At 39.0% G+C, this 18955-nt stretch overlaps 1 protein-coding gene across 16 annotated transcripts in view; it reads left to right on the top strand.

The window, feature by feature from the left end:
* LOC126100846 (2-oxoglutarate dehydrogenase complex component E1-like) overlaps positions 1-18955 on the top strand; it is a 199304-nt gene that overhangs the window by 4063 nt on the left and 176286 nt on the right. For 15 of the 16 annotated variants that reach the window (XM_049911514.1, XM_049911515.1, XM_049911501.1 and 12 more), the window contains exon 3: positions 2408-2623. In XM_049911514.1, the coding sequence (XP_049767471.1) occupies positions 2408-2623 (216 nt within the window). Of the gene's footprint in view, positions 1-2407; positions 2624-17668; positions 17790-18955 lie in introns of all 16 variants that reach the window. The other variant, XM_049911513.1, reaches the window with a different exon arrangement.

The following is an 18955-nucleotide window of genomic DNA, read 5'->3' as shown; positions in this document are numbered from 1 at the left end:
AATTCAGTATGGGTCTTTTTTTAGTAAGGGATATGGGAAAGGAGGGGGTGTTGTAATTAGTAGTATGGGCAAAATTGGGAAATACAGAAGCGTCCGATCCCACCCGTCTGCTTTGACCCATGACGTCACAAATATGGCGGAAACAAAACAAACACACACACTTTCCACAAGAAGCCTAATGACACTAACGGGACAAGCGCGGGAAATGGGGTGTTTTGGGTGGGGGGGCGAACTAAATATAAACAAATTTAGACGCCTTGCGTAGCTACAACGTGTAAGTGAAGACAGCCATGCATGAATACCCACCCACCTCCCCAAGGGTCGTAACCCCTGCAACCCATAGAAGATAAAGATGCTTCAGTAGCTGATTAGCGTTTTTTTTAAAAAAAAAATCTCACGGGGTAGAACGAACAGATCAGAAAGATAAATATAATAAACTAAAACAGAAATTCGAGGAAACAGGTAATTAAAATAAGTAATAAGTGTTTTTAAATTAAAAAAAAAAATCTCATGAGATAGAACGAGCAGATCAGAAAAGTAAATAAAATAAGACAAAACAGAACTGGAGACAGCCACACTCAAACCAAACTCCGCGCCGTCATGGCGTGTCACACAACACCCTTACGTCACTGGTCAAAGCCGACACGTTGGATCGGACGCTTCTGTCGACCCCAAAATTGGGGTGGGGGGTGAGGTTACTAGAAGTTGGCAAGTCTTGTGGTAAGGTTTAATATAAGCCTCCAGTTTTGTTGTTAATCATTAATTTCGTATAAAAATTGTGAAATTGGGAAGGGAAAGGGCATTTATGTAATGTGTTATTGATGTTGTTGATGGAGCTTTTGGGAGAGGTGTCGCAGAGTATGCATGGCACAATAATTTGTCTTTGGGTGAATGTGTTTTTTGAACATTTGTGAGAATGTTGTTTATTCTGTCTGTCTCTTGTAAGGCTTCTTTATTTTTTATTTATTTTTTTGTAATTATTTTAGTAAGACTGAGATGTTTCTTTAATTTTTTCGGTAATACCTATTTTGACGCCACTTCTTTCTGTGTACTCTCCTGTAGGAAAGTTATCTGATTTAATAATGAGTGGAATTAATGTTGTTTTAGATTTTGACCATTAGTTTAAAGTTGTATATTATTAGAGTGAATGTTTTATACTTTCAGGGTAATTTTTGTGACAAGCATTGCATGGTTTAGGCTACAGTGTCCATTCATCTCATTTTTTCCAAAATACACTGCTATTCTGCAAGTGTTTCAGGGATACTCAAATTTCCTACTATTTCTTAATTCTTCGTGGCTAAAGTACTTTACACTGCCGGATGTTTGAGTTGAGAGCTACTGCGGAATTATATACGCTCAGAAGTTCCACTTGTACAACTTGCTCTACAGTCTTTGTATATTTACTGTTTATGTTTTGTTTCCTTCTCCGTTGCATGTAACGTAGTTGAGTTTAAGGGTTTAATAAACATCTGTCTGTGTCTGTGCAGTGTTATGGGACAGTTTTTAATAGGAGTCGAGTTGAGTGGTAGGCTGTGACTATTAGACACCAGGAAATACTGAAACAGAGTTTGGAAATCTGACACATGATGGATGTGTGGCACAACATACATATTAGAAATGAACAATTGCGTACAAAGATCTATCATGACATGTGTATTCAGTTGTTGAGTACCAGGTCACGAACTTTGCACATTCTGCACACAGCTTAGATCTACCATTGCCAGCTTTACTCCTCTCAGAGCCCCCTAGAGATGCTTTGTGTGCATTTGTTGTGAATATATAGTGAGGAAATTTCTAATAACTGGGAAATAATTAATAACACTGACCCACAATATATCTCAGTGGAGAAGTGTCTTGAGTGTGTATTCAAAGGTTTATGGTTTAACTCTCAGTCAGTATTAGAACTATTTTTGGTTAGTTGCTTCTTTTAGTTCTAGCAGTTACATATATATTTGAGAAGTGAAGTTGCACCGTTCTTCAAGGCCCATTTTAAATCGTAAGTTCTCTTGTAATTGGCTACATAAATCAGTTCGAAACTTGGCCGAAATAAAGGGTACACTGCTGTCGTCTTCAAACCAGTCATTGGCATGAACACATCTATATTTTATTGGTTCACAGTCTAGTGATTAGTAAGTGGTGGCCACTGGCAGTTTCCCGCTTGTAGTGAAATTCTGGCTTTGAAAATCTATCTGCCACAAATATTTGAAACTGATACCTCCAGGCTCAAGCACCAATGCATTGGCATGCATAAAAACGTATTAAATGCTGTCTCTCTTTTCCTTAGCGTTGTTTTATTTTTTGTTTGTTTTCGAAACAGAGATGTTTATTTTGATTAGATATTATTGTTGAAAATCTTTGTCTCTGTTCTAAATGATTATCGAAAATGAAGCGTCTTTAATATTTTCAGTCATGGGACACATTTTTCCGAAGCAGCTCAGCGGGTGCTGCACCAGGCCAAGCATACCAGCCTCCGCCTTCACTAGCTCCTCCAGGGAAGAACCAGGTTCCCATTACGAGTCTTGCTCCTTATTTGGGAGCATCAGTGCCTGCTCTTGATGGACAAGTTAATGAAAAGATAATTGATGACCACTTGGCTGTACAGGCGATCATCCGTTCATACCAGGTATGCCACTAGACTCAAGTTACAGCTGCTGTGAGAGATTTGCACATGTGTTCTTTTATTGCTGTGTCAGTTCTTTTGGTTATTGCCATAGGAAATGAGAAATACTGATACACAGTAATGATTGCTGTGTGTTGTGCTGCTATATGTAATCCATTGCCTGCTCCCTTAACTGGCAGTTGGTCAGTTAAGTAGTGTAATGCATAGCCACATCTGTAAATATGTATTGTATTATTACATGTAATAGCAGAAACACAAATACTATAAATAAAATAATTTTTGAAAGGCTTGATCAGAACATATACTAATGCGTAGCTGAATGAGTGACTGCGTGAAAGCTCCTTCTTCTTCCTCCTCCAGATGAATTACAATTGTAGCCGTTGTGTAATTACAAAAATTAATGAATTAATAAAACTAATGCTGGCCTCAAATAATTTGCAAATATGAAATTATGACATCGTTGTTGTTTTCCACATTTTTAACTACATTTTTGTGTTGGTTTGTAGATTTTATTGAAGTGTTTATCTTCACTATAATTTCAGAAAATGCTATTTTGACGTTCTTGGCTATGATTCAGTATGACACTGTCCTGACTAGCACTTATGCACAAGGTACTGAGCGAGATGACGCAGTGATTAGCACACTGGACTCGCATTCGGGAGGACAACAGTTCACACCCGTCTCCAGCCATCCTGATTTAGGTTTTCCATGAATTCCCTAAATCGTTTCAGGAAAATGCCAGGATGGTTCCTTTGAAAGGGCACGATTTCCTTCCCTAATCTGAGTTTGTGCTCTGTCTCTATGACCTTGTTGTCAACGGGACGTTAAACACTGATACCCTTCCCCTCCTTATGCACAAGGTGCCATTTAATTTCTGGGGGTTGTGGGATGGGGCAAGCACAGCTTGGGCATGGGCAGTCAGTGTTACCATATTCTGACTGAGCAGGAGTTGGACTATATGAAGTGCTGTGGAAATAATTAAAAGGGTTGCTCAAATGATGGTAATTTGTAATAACAGATTGCATAGGACCTGGAGACCATCCATTGTCTTCAGTCTTTGTTTGAGGATCAGTGCACATGTTGTATGTACTGTTTTAAGTGCAGGAAAAAATAATTCTAACAGCAAGTAATTCTGCCTCACGGGATTACTTGCTCCTTATCGTGCTTTACCTGGTAGTAAGTTGCTTTCGTGTATTCAGCTGAATTTGTTGCTGCACATTGAGGTACATTTTTAATATGTTCATTACATTATCAGAGTACAGGTGGAACACTGTTGCTATCCATTCTTTCAAACAAAAAAAGTGCTATTTCCAGTGTAGAGGGAAGGATAATATGTGCTTCCTGGAAGAAGTCCTTGCTGTTATTCATATGGTGAAATGCAGTACGTAGTGCTGAAAGGCCATGTGAGCTCAGTGCACTCATCTGCTAACATTCAGCTAGAACTATCTTGAGAACAAGGTTGTCTCTTGCACCTTTGCTGTGAAGCAAGACTATGAACACAAGTGAGCAGCTCTGTTTCATTGGGTGCAATTGCAGCTGCCTCCACTTTGGGCAAGACGAAATGAATTGTTTGTAGTAGTCATAATTACTTTTCTACTTGTAACAAGTGACATTTGTTTAGGTTCAAACCTGTCACTCTGTATGAAGCCAAGGATCAGAGTAGTTGCTTCTGTGTGAGTGATTTGTGTCCTATTTAGTAAAAAGTTGTTGTTCTTACAGTAAGTCTGAAGGTCATTCAAAAAGGTCTTGATCTGACAAGTAAAACATAAAATTTAATAGAATTTTTAAACTATCTTACATGGTCACCTTGTAAATCAATGCTTTAGGCCAATGACTCTGCTACACATTAATGATCAGAATAAAATATTTTTTCCCGGCAGTACAGAATAAGTATGCCTCAGTTTGTCTCAACACTGGAAGTTAATTTTCATCCACCCATCAATTTATTTGGCTCTGAGAGGAAAACGAGTAATGGCAGGAAGCCAAATCTGGCAAATAGAGTGGATGTGGAAATAGTTCAGAGCAAAGGTGTTTGAGTTAAAAATAACATCAACAATGAGAAGTATGAGTAGGTTTCATGATAAAAAGGGACTTCCTTCTTTGTGGGATGTAGATGTTTTTCTTGAATAACATAATTCAATTTGTAGTTGTATTCCATTTAGATGGTATCTCTGCCAATATGAATGAATACCACACCACAAGAATCACACATGTAACCACTCTCTGTATCATAGTTTCACCTCTTGTTGCCCATTACGTTGACTGGTCTTCAGTATCTGGCTTTTGATGAAGCCATGTTTCATATACTGTCTTGAAATGTCAGAAAGGCTCACAGGAAACACATTCAAATAAAAGCTTTATTTTAAGTAGTAGCTTAACAGGTATTCCTTAAGGAGAAAACTTTATTGTACTCAAAACTTCATGTAAATATATTTGCAGTTTCAACATGTTCTTGTATTCTCAATAGTCAGTATGGAATTCAGTTTTTGAAAACAGCCACAAGTTGCTCTTAATGCGACATAGGGCCGTTTTCAAAAACTTGGTTTTAACAGTCACTCCCCCTGGGGGAAATGCCTGCTCTTGCTAAAGTAGTAATTGGGTATGGCATCCTTAATCTTTGGAACAACTTAGTGATATAAATTTTTGAATGTTCTGAATGCACATTATCTGCGCGCACGCACAAACTATCACTCACATTGTTTGTTTGTGTAACACCACAAAAAATACATATGTAAATACTGCACTTGAGAACGAGGATAAATTCTCAAAACACATTTTGCTCAGAATGAATACAATATGTAACCGGCACTGTGTTTACACTAAAAACATTTGAGCAACACAAAATGAATGATGGTGCTAACTTGTGCTTCATATGGTGAAACCCCCTAAATTTGGTTCGACATAGGTGTCACGATGATCACAACAATCACGAAACTGCATTTGCGCAGTAGAGGCAGTTTGGAAATGGTTGTGATTGGTCATGATATCTTCATTTGAACGAACCTAGTTACTCCCATCCGCCACCACGCCAAATAGAGCATGGGAGTGGCGGGAGATGCAGCACAAATTTTTACAACTTTTACTTGTTTGCCTGTTCAAATCCACTGAATAGAGTGCCCTGGTTCTAAGAAACTTAACCACTTAATATTTGCAAACACTACTGGACAGCCAACATTATGCCAGCATCGTATTTTCTCAACAAACATTTTTTCGTAATGCGTAAATTGCGGGAAAATTATAAATATGTTGATGCAAAATCAGGTGCAAATTAACATTGTGGGCTTATGAAATTTGACGGGACCGATAAAAAATGTCGTAAATGGCAGGAAAATGTCAATTCCAGAAACGTAAAAGTGGGGTTATATTGTAACAGCAAAAGTGTGAAATTTATTCCACTTGGTGGTCATGATGTTATAGTATCAAGTTGTAGTGCTAGATCTAAAGGCTTTTAACTTCACAATTAATTGATATTCACTGTGGTGGAGGGCATTGCCATATTAATTGCTGAGCCTTGGGTGCAGCCATTCAAGCTTTATTGAATGGTAGGACAACAGCTGATATGTATGTTAAAAATGTCAAGAACACAGTCAGTTGTAATTTCATCTCTAATTTCTGATGCCTAATGGTGCATGTCCTAATGTCACATACCCTGCCGGGCTGAACTGAGCCTTATCTAAGAAATGAAAAACTGAGCATCTAAAACTCCTGATTCCAATTTGCTCAGAATCCACCACAGACATATGACAGCAACTGATTGGTGCATTTAAATCACAGTTTCCAGCATTTTCTGTGACAAACAGTTCTCCTATTCATTAACAAAGCTCAATTCAGGGCCAGTGTTTTTATTTTCTAGCCCAGCTTTATTTGGTCACCCTGTAAAAGCTGGTTATCATCCATTGGTTGGTCATGGTAACCAGTTCTAATTCCATAATCTTTCGTGTGCAGTGATCATAAATTTTTATTTAATATCTTAATCCAGAAACAGATAATGCTCATCATTTGAAACATGTTTGTTATGCAAACTTTTTCCAGCTGCATTGATTTAAAAAAATCTTGTTGGACCAAGAGGTGATACCTTAGGAGTGTTTAGGTTGTTACTAGATGTGTGTGTTATTTCACAGAATATCTGCAAAATTACCTCAAGGCTAATGAAGTTAATAGTTCAATTTTTCATAAATAAAGAGTTGAGCTCACCAATAAAAGGTGGAAAGCCTATCACATACTACCTGGAATCTGGATGGCATATGCAGGGTGAACCAAAAAGGACATTACAACTTTGGAATGATATCAAAACTTACTGAATCGCTAAGTGTGTCATTTTGTAGCAGTCAACATAAAGTTTGATTCATATAGTGCATCAGTACTCCATTCTGCCACTAGGAATGCAAGCGTAGCACACAGTTAAAATGGCTACTTTCACTGGTGTGGAGTTTGCTCGCTTTGTGTTTCGTTTTCAAGAAATGAACTCTTCTGCAACTGTTTGACGTAAATTTCAATTCAAATATGCTACAGAACCTCGAAGCGAGTCTGCAGTTTACTCTTGTTGCGAGAACTTTGTTGAGACGGGCTGTTCAGTACAACATGACAAATCACCAGGTAGCCGACATATTGATGATATGTTAAACAGAATAGGAAGAGCTTTGCCCACAGTCTACAAGAATCAATGGGATGTGGGTCTCGTGAGACTGGCATTCCACAAAAGACTGTTTGATGAGTACTGTGTAGACATTTATACTTGGAACAATATAGATTCACAGTGGCACAGCACATTAGTGATAAAGATAAGATTGCTCATGTGGAGTTCTGTGTGGAAATGTTGCATCAGATGGAGGATGACGGCACATTCCTGAACACAGTAATCTTCTCAGAGATGAGTCAGTATTTCATGGAGCAGCGAAAAATCCGCATGCAACCCTAGAACACATTCATGACAGCGACAAAGATAATGTGTTTTGTGCCCCCCTAGCAAATCGAAAGTTTACTGCCTTTCTTCATGGAGAGTACTATCACTGGTAATATGTATCTGGATATGCTTAAACTTCCACAGATTGATGAAGATGACAAAGATGGGACAGTTTACTACTGCCAAGATGGTGCATAACCTCATTTCCTAGTGGAAGTTCAAGGTTTTCTCGATAATTGCTTCCCATGTTGGTGGATTGTCCATGAAGGGCCAATCACATGGCCAACCTGCTCCTCAGACTTGATGCCATTGGATTTCTCTCTCTGGGATTTCATTAAAGACCGTGTGTATGTTCCTCCCCTACCAAACAATTTAACCAACCTGGAAAATGGAATCTACATTGCTACTGCACAATTTATGCCCGAATTGCTGCAGTGAGTGTGGAATACCATTGTGATGTTTGCTACATCACAAATGACGGTCACATCGAACCAAAATAACACGACACTTTATTGTGAATCTTGAGGTTGTTGCTACAAAATGACACGTGTACTAATTGTGTAAGTTATTTCATTAAATTTCTATATAATTCCAAAGTTGTGAAGTTCTTTTTGGCTCACCCTGTATATTAAAGATCAACCCTGATTACGGCAAGGTCCGTTTCGAAATACTGTGTGAAAAATTGAACATATAAGCTCCTTTAGACTTCCAGAAATTCTTCCTTGGGGTATAATAAAGGGAGATGGCACTACAGATTTACACAGTACATTGCTTTGAAGTCAGTACTACCCTGTTACATGCCCCAAAACATTAGCAAACTACTGTTTACAATTGCTTCTTGTTCTTACTTTCTGTCTTGTGCATGCAACAGTTGTTTTAAATAGAAAATGTTATGACAAATTTCGTGAATAACACAGTGTCAGGAAGGCAATTTCAAACATTTTTCTGGTGTTAACCGAGCGAGGTGGCGCACTGGACTCACATTCGGGAGGACGGCGGTTCAATCCCGTCTCTGGCCATCCTGATTTAGGTTTTCCATGATTTCCCTAAATCACTTCAGGCAAATGCCGGGATGATTCCTTTAAAAAGGGCACGGCCGATTTCCTTCCCCGTCCTTCCCTCACTCGAGCTTGCGCTCCGTCTCTAATGACCTCGTTGTCGACGGGACGTTAAACACTAATCTCCTTCTCCTCCTCCTCTGGTGTTAAATGCATATTTGATCCAGTAATATGACACTTTCCACCTCATTAGTGCAACTTTTTTTAATAATACATTTCGAATAACCATGTGTATGTGATGTCAAAAGGGTGTAATCCAGTATTTTCCGTAATATGGACTGATGAAACTGATTTTCCGCCTATGTCATATTCCCAGAAATGCTGAAAATTTGTATTGTCAAACAGTGGAAACCACAGATAGGAGCACCAGCAATGTAGAAAAGACAAATTGCTACTTAACGTAAAAAAGAAATACTACGTTGCAGACAGGCACAATCAAGCCACTTGCATAAAGCTTTCGGTCACAGCCTTCATCAGCAAAAGTGAAACACACACCATTCATACACATTAGCAAGCACACCTCATGCACACATGACCACCAACACCAGCATCTCGGGCTCGAATCCAAATATCTCGTGGGATGCAAGCAGCAATCTGGAGGGTACAAGGAAGGGGAAGGAATAGTAGTGTATGGGTGGGGAGGGAAGTGAATACTGTCTGGTGGAGTGTGCACTATAATGCCAACAAGTGCTCCGTCAGGAGACATGGGTTGCAGGGAGGTGAGGAAAAAAGGAGAGGATTGGGGAGAGGTGGGCGGGTGCATTGGCAAAGGGTGGCACATTAACAGGGTGGGAGACAAGAACCTGTAGGAGATGTTAGGACAGGGGGTGGAAACTGTTGGGACGATATGTTACCGTAGGTTGGGGCTGGGATAATAACAGGAGTGGAGAATGTGTTGTAATGATAACTCCCGTCAGTGCAATCAGAAAAGGTGGTGGTGGGAAGGTTCCAGATGGCTCAGATAGTGAAGCAGCCATGGAAATGAAGTCTGTTACGTTCATCTGCATGTTGTGCCACAGGTTGGTCTACTTTGCTCTTGGCCACTGTTTGGCAGAGGCCGTTCATCCTGGTGGACAGCCGGTTGGTATTGCATTATTTGCAGCAAAGCTGGTAAATGACAGAGCTGCTTTTACAGGTGACCTGGCCCCTGATGGGGTAGGGTAACCTCTGACAGGACTGGAGTAGGAAGTGCTGGGTGGGTGGATTGGGCTGGTCTTGCATGTCAGTCTTCCTTAGGGGTATGAGCCTTGTAGCAAGGGGTTTGGATTGGGAGTGGCATCGGAATGGACTAGGATGTTGTGGAGGTTGGGTGGGTGGTGGAACACCACTTTCGGAGGAATGGGACGTATCTCGAGTAGGATGTCCCTCGTTTCAGGGCATGATAATAAATAGTCAGAGCTCTAGTGAAGGATGTGGTTCATTTGTTCCAGTTAGGGGTGGTATTGGGTGACAAAGGGGCACTCCTTTGTGGCTGTTTCTTGGGGCTGATGGGAGGATGGGGGTGTGATGGGAAATGACACAGGAGATATGTTTGCAGACTAGGCCTGGGGGATAGTGCCTGTCTGTGAAGGTCTTGGTGAGACACTCAGCATACTGAGCGTGGGGGTTCTTGTTACTGCAGTGGCCAGGCTGTATCAAAGGTCTTTTTCTGTGTGAACGGGATGGCAGCTGTCGAAACGCAGGTACTGTTGGTGACTGGTGGGTTTAATGTGGACAGAGGTGCAGATGGTGCCTTCAGAAAGGTGGTGGTCAACATTTAGAGAGGTGACATGCTGGGTTGAGGAGGACCTTGTGAAGCAAATGGGAGAGAAGGTGTTGAGGTTGTGAAGGAATGATATAGGGTGTCTTGGCCCTGAGTCAAGATCTTGTAGATGATCTTCTCTCCCGTCCGCTTCATATGGTCCTCGTCAACCCCACCTCCCTGCCCAACCTCCTGAAATGGCACTTGACGGTATTCTGATCGCTGCATACTGCACCAGGCAGTGTTCGTCCCTCTCCCCACCCATACACTACTATCCCTTCCCCGCCCCCTCCAGATTGCTGTTTGCATTCTGTGTTATAGTTGCATTCCAGTCCTAGATGCTGGAGTTGGTTGGTCATGTGTGCATGAGGTGTGCTTGCTTGTGTCTGAGTGGTGTGTGTTTTTCTTTTGTTGAAGAAGGCTATGGCCGAAGCTTTATGTAAGTGTCTTTTAATTGTGCCGGTCAGCAACTTAATGTATCTCCTGTACTGTATGTAGTAATCTGTTTTCCACATTGTTAAAAATATATTTTCTGTGTACGGTCAGTTTACGACATTTCCTTCTCGCAGTGTTCATCCAGAGAGCATTGAGAGTTGGCTTGATTGGAGGTGTAAAGTCAAAAAACAGAAATAAAACCAGTAAAAAAAATAAACTCTGCAACTTCATGTATATAAAAGAAAACATTATTTAAATGAATCCACTTACAAATCAAATGATTCCTTTACACTTTAGATTATAATCAAATTGATTAATACACCTGTAAATGATGCAAGCTGGCATTTTTGGTCAAAATATTTGGATGTTGGTGTAAAGTTTGTGACGACATGACAGCTCCCTTTATTGTACTCCATGCATGTTTCACATGTTAACTGTGAAGAATTTGTGTCTTACTTCACCATTCTTTTGTTGATCTTTGCTCAGATTTACTGCAAGAGGTGTCCTTACAGAATACTGTGTTTATTAAAGGTGTGATTATATTATTATTATTATTACACAACAGATCCTCGTGTGAAAGAAAGATACATTAATTTATTCTAGCCTCTGAATTTGTTTTTTGTTCGTACTAACATTGCAGAATTAAAGATTTTGTGTTAGTCAGTAAATGTACAAAGAACCAGCATCCATTTGAACATGTACTCGTAATATTTGTCCAGCTGTTTGTGCAAAATAACAGCAATCTTTTTAAGTGTGTGATGCTTCTTGCTGCATTTGTAATTTTAGAGCTCATGTTTATGTTAGTATGTTAATGTAATAGTATGTTAGTGTGCACCTTGTCATTTACCATTGTTACCTTATGTTTCTAACTTTAGAACACTTTTGTATGTTACATCATGACTGGGATATATTTGCTAGTCGTCCTAGATATGTGCTGCATTTGACTTGTGCATGTGGAAGTATGTGAGGTGGCTTCTTCTGTTGATTATGTATGAGATCTGTGTTTGTGTTATCTGTTTTTGAGGACAAGTAACTAGTGTGCTGTTGTGTTTCTAAGCCTAACAACAAAATATGACAGCATAATAGTTTGTTTGGAACTAAACTTCAAAAGTCTGTTTAGTGAATATTTTCTTAAATGTAGTTCACAAAAGTAAAGAATAAGACCATTCACTGCAAAGTACCTTCAAATAGAATTTGGTTCCATTTTTTACCTAAAATAAGCATGTCGTCCACAACTATTATTACCATTGTTTTGGAAATATTTGATTGCCAGTGGGATCAGATTTAAACTGCTTTCGGTTCAAGTTGAATAGTAAGCTGTCTAAAGAGTCATATTTTTCGTAATGATGTACAGAAATGCAACTGTTGATGTCTGCCTTTGAACATATACCCTGAGGTGACAAAAATCATGGAATAGTGATATGCATGTATAGAGACAGTGCTAGTATTGTGTAGATGAGGTATAAAAAGGGCAGTGCTTTGGTGGAGCTGTTATTTGTACTCGGGTGATATGTGTGGAAAGGTTTTCGCCATGTTTATGGTCACACAGTAGAAATTAAGACTTAGAATGTGAAATCGTAGTTGGAGCTAGACACATGGGACATTCCATTTCACAAACTGTTAAGGAATTCAGTATTTTGCAATCCACAGTGTCAAGAGTGTGCCAAGAATACCAAATTTCAGGGATTACCTCTCACCACAAACAAAACCTACATTTACATTGATAGCAAATCAGTTTAAGGGCCTGGGAGAGGGTTCATCAAACCACCATCACAATTATCTAGTATACCAATCTCATATAGCACTCGGAAAGGAGGAACACCTTTATCTCTCTGTACGAGCTCTGATTTCCCCTATTTTATCATGGTGATCTTTGCTCCCTGTGTAGGTCGGTATCAACAAAATATTTTTGCATTTGGAGGAGAAAGTTGGTGATTGCAACTTACTATCTGATAAGGACTCCACAGCGTGCATCAGTATTCTAAAAGATGGACAAACATAGTGTAGCCAGTCACCTTAGTAGATTTGTTACATTTTCTAAGTGTCCTGCCAATAAAACGCAGTTTTTTGTTAGCTTCCCCACAACATTTTCTATGTGTTCCTCCCAATTTAAGTTATTCGTAATTGTAATTCCTTGGCATTTAGTTGAATTTAAGCCCTTTAGTTTTGACTGATCTATTGTGTAACCGAAGTTTAACGGATTCCTTTTAGCACTCATGTGGATGACCTCACACTTTTCGTTATTTAGGGTCAGTTGCCACTTTCTGCACCATACAGGTACGGTTTCTAAATCATTTTGCAATTTGTTTTGATCTTCTGATGACTTTATGAGTCGATAAATGACAGTGTCATCTGCAAACAGCCTAAGGCGGCTGCTCAGATTGTCTCCCAAATCGTTTATATAGATAAGGAACAGTAAAGGGCCTATAACACTACCTTGGGGAATGCCAGAAATCACTTCTGTTTTATTCGATGTCTTTCAGTTACTATGAATGGTGACGTCTCTGACAGGAAGTCACGAATCCATTCACATAACTGAGACTATATTCCACAAGAACGCAATTTCACTACAAGCTGCTTGTGGTTCAGTGTCAAAAGCCTCCTGGAACTTCAGAAATACAGCATCGATCTGAAATCCCTTGTCAATAGCATTTAACACTTCATACGAGTAAAGAGCTTGTTGTGTTTCACAAGAACAATGTTTTCTAAATCCATGTTGACTGTGGGTCAAAAGACAGTTTTCTTCGAGGTAATTCATGATGTTCGAACGCAATTTATGTTCCAAAATCCTGCTGCATGTCGATGTTAATGACACGGGCCTGTAATTTAGTGGATTACTATCACCACCTTTCTTGAATATTGGTGTGACCTGTGCAACTTTTCCGTCTTTGGGTACGGATCTTCCGTCGAGTGAATGGTTGTTTATGATTGTTAAGTATGGACCTATTGCATCAGCGTACTCTGAAAGGAACCTAATTGGTATATAGTCTGGACCAGAAGACTTGCTTTTATTAAGTGATTTAAGTTGCTTCACTAGTCAGAGGATATTTACTTCTACGTTACGCATGTTGGCAGCTGTCTCGATTCGAATTCTGGAATATTTACTTCGTCGTCTTTTGTGAAGGCATTTTGGAAGGCTGTGCTTAGTAACTCTGCTTTGGCAGCACTGTCTTCGATAGTATCTCCATTGCTATAGCGCAGAAAAGGCAGTGATTGTTTCTTGCCGCTAGAATACTTCACATAAGACCAGAATATCTTTGGATTTTCTGCCAGGTTTCGAGACAAAGCTTTGTTGTGGAAACTGTTATAAGCATGTCACATTGAAGTCCGCACTAAATTTCAAGCTTCGGTAAAAGATCGCCAATCTTGGGGATTTTGCGTCTGTTTAAATTTGGCATGTTTGTTATATTGTTTCTGCAACAGTGTTCTGACCCGTTTTGTGTACCAATGAGGGTCAGCTCCATCATTTGTTGATTTATTTGGTATAAAGCTCTCAGTTGCTGCTGATACTATTTCTCTGAATTCAAGCAACATCTGGTCTACACTTATACTGTTAATTTGGGAGGAGTGGATCGTCTCTCAGGAAGGCGTCAAGTGAATTTTTATCTGCTCTTTCTGAATAGCTATATTTTTTGTTTATTTTTGGAGGATTTGAGGGTTATAATATTCAATCTCACTAAGACTGCCCAGTTTCCACTAATCCCTCTGCTTGTTTTGATGCTTGTCATCAACTCAGGAATATTTGTTGCTAAGAGGTCAAGTGTGTTTCCACAACCATTTACTATTCATGGGCTCGAAATAATTTTCAGAGAATGTGTTTAGCACAATTTCGGATGATGTTTTACGCATACCTCCAGAATTAAACATGTATTTTCACCATCGTATCAAGGATAAATTAAAGTCACCACCAACTATAAAACATAGTTGCAGACAACCTTCACTTAACAACAAAGAACAGCAGTGTTGGCGTATACCGTATTTACTCGAATCTAAGCCGCACTTTTTTTCCGGTTTTTTGTAATCCAAAAAACTGCCTGCGGCTTAGAATCGAGTGCAAAGCAAGCGGAAGTTCAGAAAAATGTTGGTAGGTGCCGCCACAACTAACTTCTGCCGTCGAATATATGTAGCGCTACACAGGCATGCCTTGTAGGCACAAAGATAAATACGGGTGCCAAAACCTCTGCGTCAGTAAATAAATTAAAAAAAAAAAAAAAAAAAAAAAAAAGTGAAAGACGAGCTTTTTTTTCTCCGCCCCGAGTTTCGACCACTGCATTTTCTTACATTATAAACGAAGCAAATACAAATTCCGTATTGTTCATCTTCTAATGTAGCACAATTTAAATGTACTACTAAAATCCGACTGGCAAGACTGTTTGGGATGTTTGTCAATATGGCCAACTCTACGTTCTGAATTTTTTCCTACCTGTGAGAATAGATGGTTGCTAATAGGAACCTGATGAAATGTGAATCACATGCAGTATTCTCTTCACCATAAGGATAATACGAATATAAACATTTTGCCATGTATTCTTTCATGTTTGCTGCTATCTCATTTAAATCCTGTCTGCCTAATAAACTACGAAACTTGAGTGAGACGCGGAAGAATATACGTATCGTGTCATGTTTATATTCGTATTATTCTTATGCCTAATAGTGATTCAGTCAGAAATGAAGCACGGCAACTGACTAGATTTTTAAATCTAAGATGACTCTAATTTCTGTGCAGAATTTGATGTACTAAAGAAGTGGGCGCAAAGATTTTCAAATGGAGAAAAATTTTCGCCTAACTCTCGTTCAGAACATGTTGTATCATATGTAGTCTATTATTTGGTTCTTGTTGATCATTATCAAAGAAAGCAGCAGTGTAAGTAACAACAAATAGCAGTCTCTTGCCATTGTTTCGCTAATGAGACGATTCCTCTCTTTTTTTTAATTGTAAGCGGCGGTAGCGTGCACAAAAGCAAGCCATGCTGCGAGCGGTGAGAGGCCGTGAACACGCACTATCAGAATGCGACAAACAATGCATGACACTGTACAGTAATGCATTTTCAGCTTAGAGTGACTGACGTAAACACCGATAACAAAGAAAACGGCACTTATCAGATCAAAGCAAAATAAGCAATCGATTCAAACCAGACGAAGCACGTGAAAAAGGAAGGGTACCCGTATAAATACGGACGGAGAGCCTGACGCATAGCAATGACTACCTGGTAAAGCTTAACTGCTAAGCTTAAGACTCAAACCAAACTACTGTAGCTGTATCGTCATTCATTCGACCTAAATTGTGTCTCATATTACAATGGACCAACTTTGTTTTGATTTGGAGGAGCGGCCTAAAACTTTTCTCTCCCCTTGAATTTCGAGTCTCAAATTTCAGGTGCGGCTTAGATTCGGGATTTTTTTTTTTTTTTTTTTTTTTTTTTTTTTTCTTTATTTCGAGTCTCATTTTTCAGGTGCGGCTTAGATTCGAGTGCGGCTTAGGTTCGAGTAAATACGGTAGTTGTCAGTGCTAACAGACAGGCAACATTATGTGAAATAATTGTGGAAATCAATGTGGGACGTACGGCAAATGTAGCCAATTGGACAGTGCAACGGAATTTAGCATTAATGGGCTACGGCAGCAGACAACAGATGTGAGTGCCTTTGCTAAAAGCAAATCATTGTCTGCAGTGCCTCTCTCAGGCTTGTGACCATATAGTTTACCTAGACTGGGAAACTTTGGCCTGGTCATGTAAGTGCTGATTTCAGTTGGTGAGAGCTGATGGTAGGGTTTGAGTGTGGTGCAGACCCCAGGAAGGACACTGCAAGTTGGTGGTGGCTTCATAATGCCGTGGGCTGTGTTTACATGAAATGGACTGACTCCCCTGGTCCATCTGAATTTATAATTGACTGTAAATGACCATGTTTGGCTATTCATAGACTTCATGTTCCCAAACAACAATGGAATTTTTGTGGATGACAATGCACCATGTCATCGGGCCACAATTGTTCGCAATTTGTTTGAAGCACAGTCTGGACAATTTGAGCAAATGGTTTGGTCACTCAGATCACCCGAAGTAAATCCCACTGAACATTTATTGGATATAATCGAGAGGTGTGTTTGTGCACAAAATCCTGCTCTAACAACACTTTTACAACTACAGATGGCTATAGAGGTGGCATGGCTTAATATTTCTGCAGGGGATCCAACAAATTGTTGAGTCCGTGACTTGTGGAGTTGCTGCACTATGCAGGGCAAAACTGACATGTTATTAGGTGGTGTTCCATGACTCTTGTCACCTCAATGTAAATCTATTTCAGTTTGAAATTATTGTAACAGAAAAATACAGTCAAAATAAAGGAAAGATTTCATAATAATTTATGCAGTCCTTATTAATTGTTTCACATTTCTGTATCACTGTAATATAAAATAGGCATGGTAACATTTTGTGTTGTAGTAACAGTGTTTCAGGAAAGTTGTATTAAGTGCAAGTAATAAGAGATTAAAGATTTCAATACCATTCAAATTGCAAGTTATTTTGTTTTGTATTGCTGTTATTTGCTGGAAGCAGTAAACTGAAGGAAGTATGCAGATTTTGTACAAAAATATTCATTGTAGCTGTGTGGTTAAAACAGCTTTAAGTACATCAAAGTAATAAGTCTTTCAACCCATGCTTTTCAGTGTTTGTAGTTGATTTTTACCAAACATATTTTCAAGAACAAAAGTTTCATAACTGTAAAAAGTATTAATTCATAACAACACAACTGCTAATGCAGTAATTTTACTTTCCACATTAATTTTCTGGACTTGTGCATTAACTATTTGTAATGACCATCTGCAAAGGCAATGCAACAAGAGAGAAGGTGTACACAGTAGGCAGAAACACTGTGAGCACATTTTTATGTCACTGACAAAGTTTGATGTGCTGCAGGCGCGAGGCCACTTGGTGGCAGACCTGGATCCTCTGGGGATAATGTATGCAGATCTTCACAGCAAGTATAAAGATCGCCAGGGCGCTCCACCAGAGATTGTTGTCCGGCAGTACATGCTGGGTAAGGGGAGCTATTACATTGCACTTAATTGCAGATGTGCAATATATGGCCATAGACTTTACTTTCCTCATATGCCAGTGTCTCAGCACACTCTTCAGCTGTGGAATATTGTTGGAAAAAATAGCGATAGTTTGATTGTTATACACTTAGTTTAAATATAATTTTTTTTTTGCTTGTATCTTAATGTTGTGGTTCTAATGTTGTAAGGCCTTCAGTCTTTCTGCTTTTTATGTTTTGTAAGGTGTGGTCCTTAAAAAGTATATATTTAGCCAGTTATGCCATGTTTTGTAGCAATATTCTGTCAAAATGACAGTGAATATTGCTTAAAGTAGTGAAGATAAATGCTAAAGAATAACACAGGGGACATCTGAGGACTGCCTTTCAAATTTTTACAGAAACTGATTTTCTTTCATCTTTCTTTAGGTGCAAATATTTTTATTGTTTCTTAAAATATTCACCTTCAAAACTTATACATTTTTGCTGTGTTGGAACCAATTTAATTTGGTGTTGGAAGGATTCAACAGTTTTTCCTGGTGATGAAAATAGCAGTCCACAGGTTTTTTGTTTGACATAGAACAAAAAGAAGTCTTTAGGTAACAAATGAGGTGAATACTGATGGAGAGACAGTGGTTCATTGTTTTTCACTGTCAAGTAATCATTTGTCAGACATGTTATAAGACAGCTGGCATTTTTACACAGAAGAATGATGAAATGTTTATTGGTTGTTTTCCTAATGTCGTTGATGACTGGTGGCAAACAAATGGTTGTATAGTATGCCTTCCATTCAGCATTAACGGTTCTTCAGTCCTCTAAAGCAATGGTCAAAACATTTACAGCGTAATTGGAGAAACTAGTGACAATTTTTGTAAGTGCTTTGTGAACGAGCCACTTTTGTTGGTTTTTAATCATTTTTGAACATCCAATCATTTGATCACTGCTTGGTTTCTTGTTGATATGAGTATATTAAACTTTCGTCTCCTAATATGACCTTATGTATAGATTTTGTATTTCCTCTGTTGAAACTTTTGATCATTTGCTTTAATCAGTTGACAAGAGACTGTTCCTCAGTTTGTCAGGTCGAGCTGAATTTGCCAATAACAGGTGTTTTTAGAGGTAAATGTTCATGCAAAATCGCATGTATGATGGAGGGTTTGGTACACATCAGG

Source organism: Schistocerca cancellata, chromosome 9 (genome assembly GCF_023864275.1).
Source record: "Schistocerca cancellata isolate TAMUIC-IGC-003103 chromosome 9, iqSchCanc2.1, whole genome shotgun sequence".
Taxonomy (NCBI): domain Eukaryota; kingdom Metazoa; phylum Arthropoda; class Insecta; order Orthoptera; family Acrididae; genus Schistocerca; species Schistocerca cancellata.
Note: the sequence above shows the minus strand (reverse complement) of the source record. Positions and strands in the feature narration are given on the sequence as shown.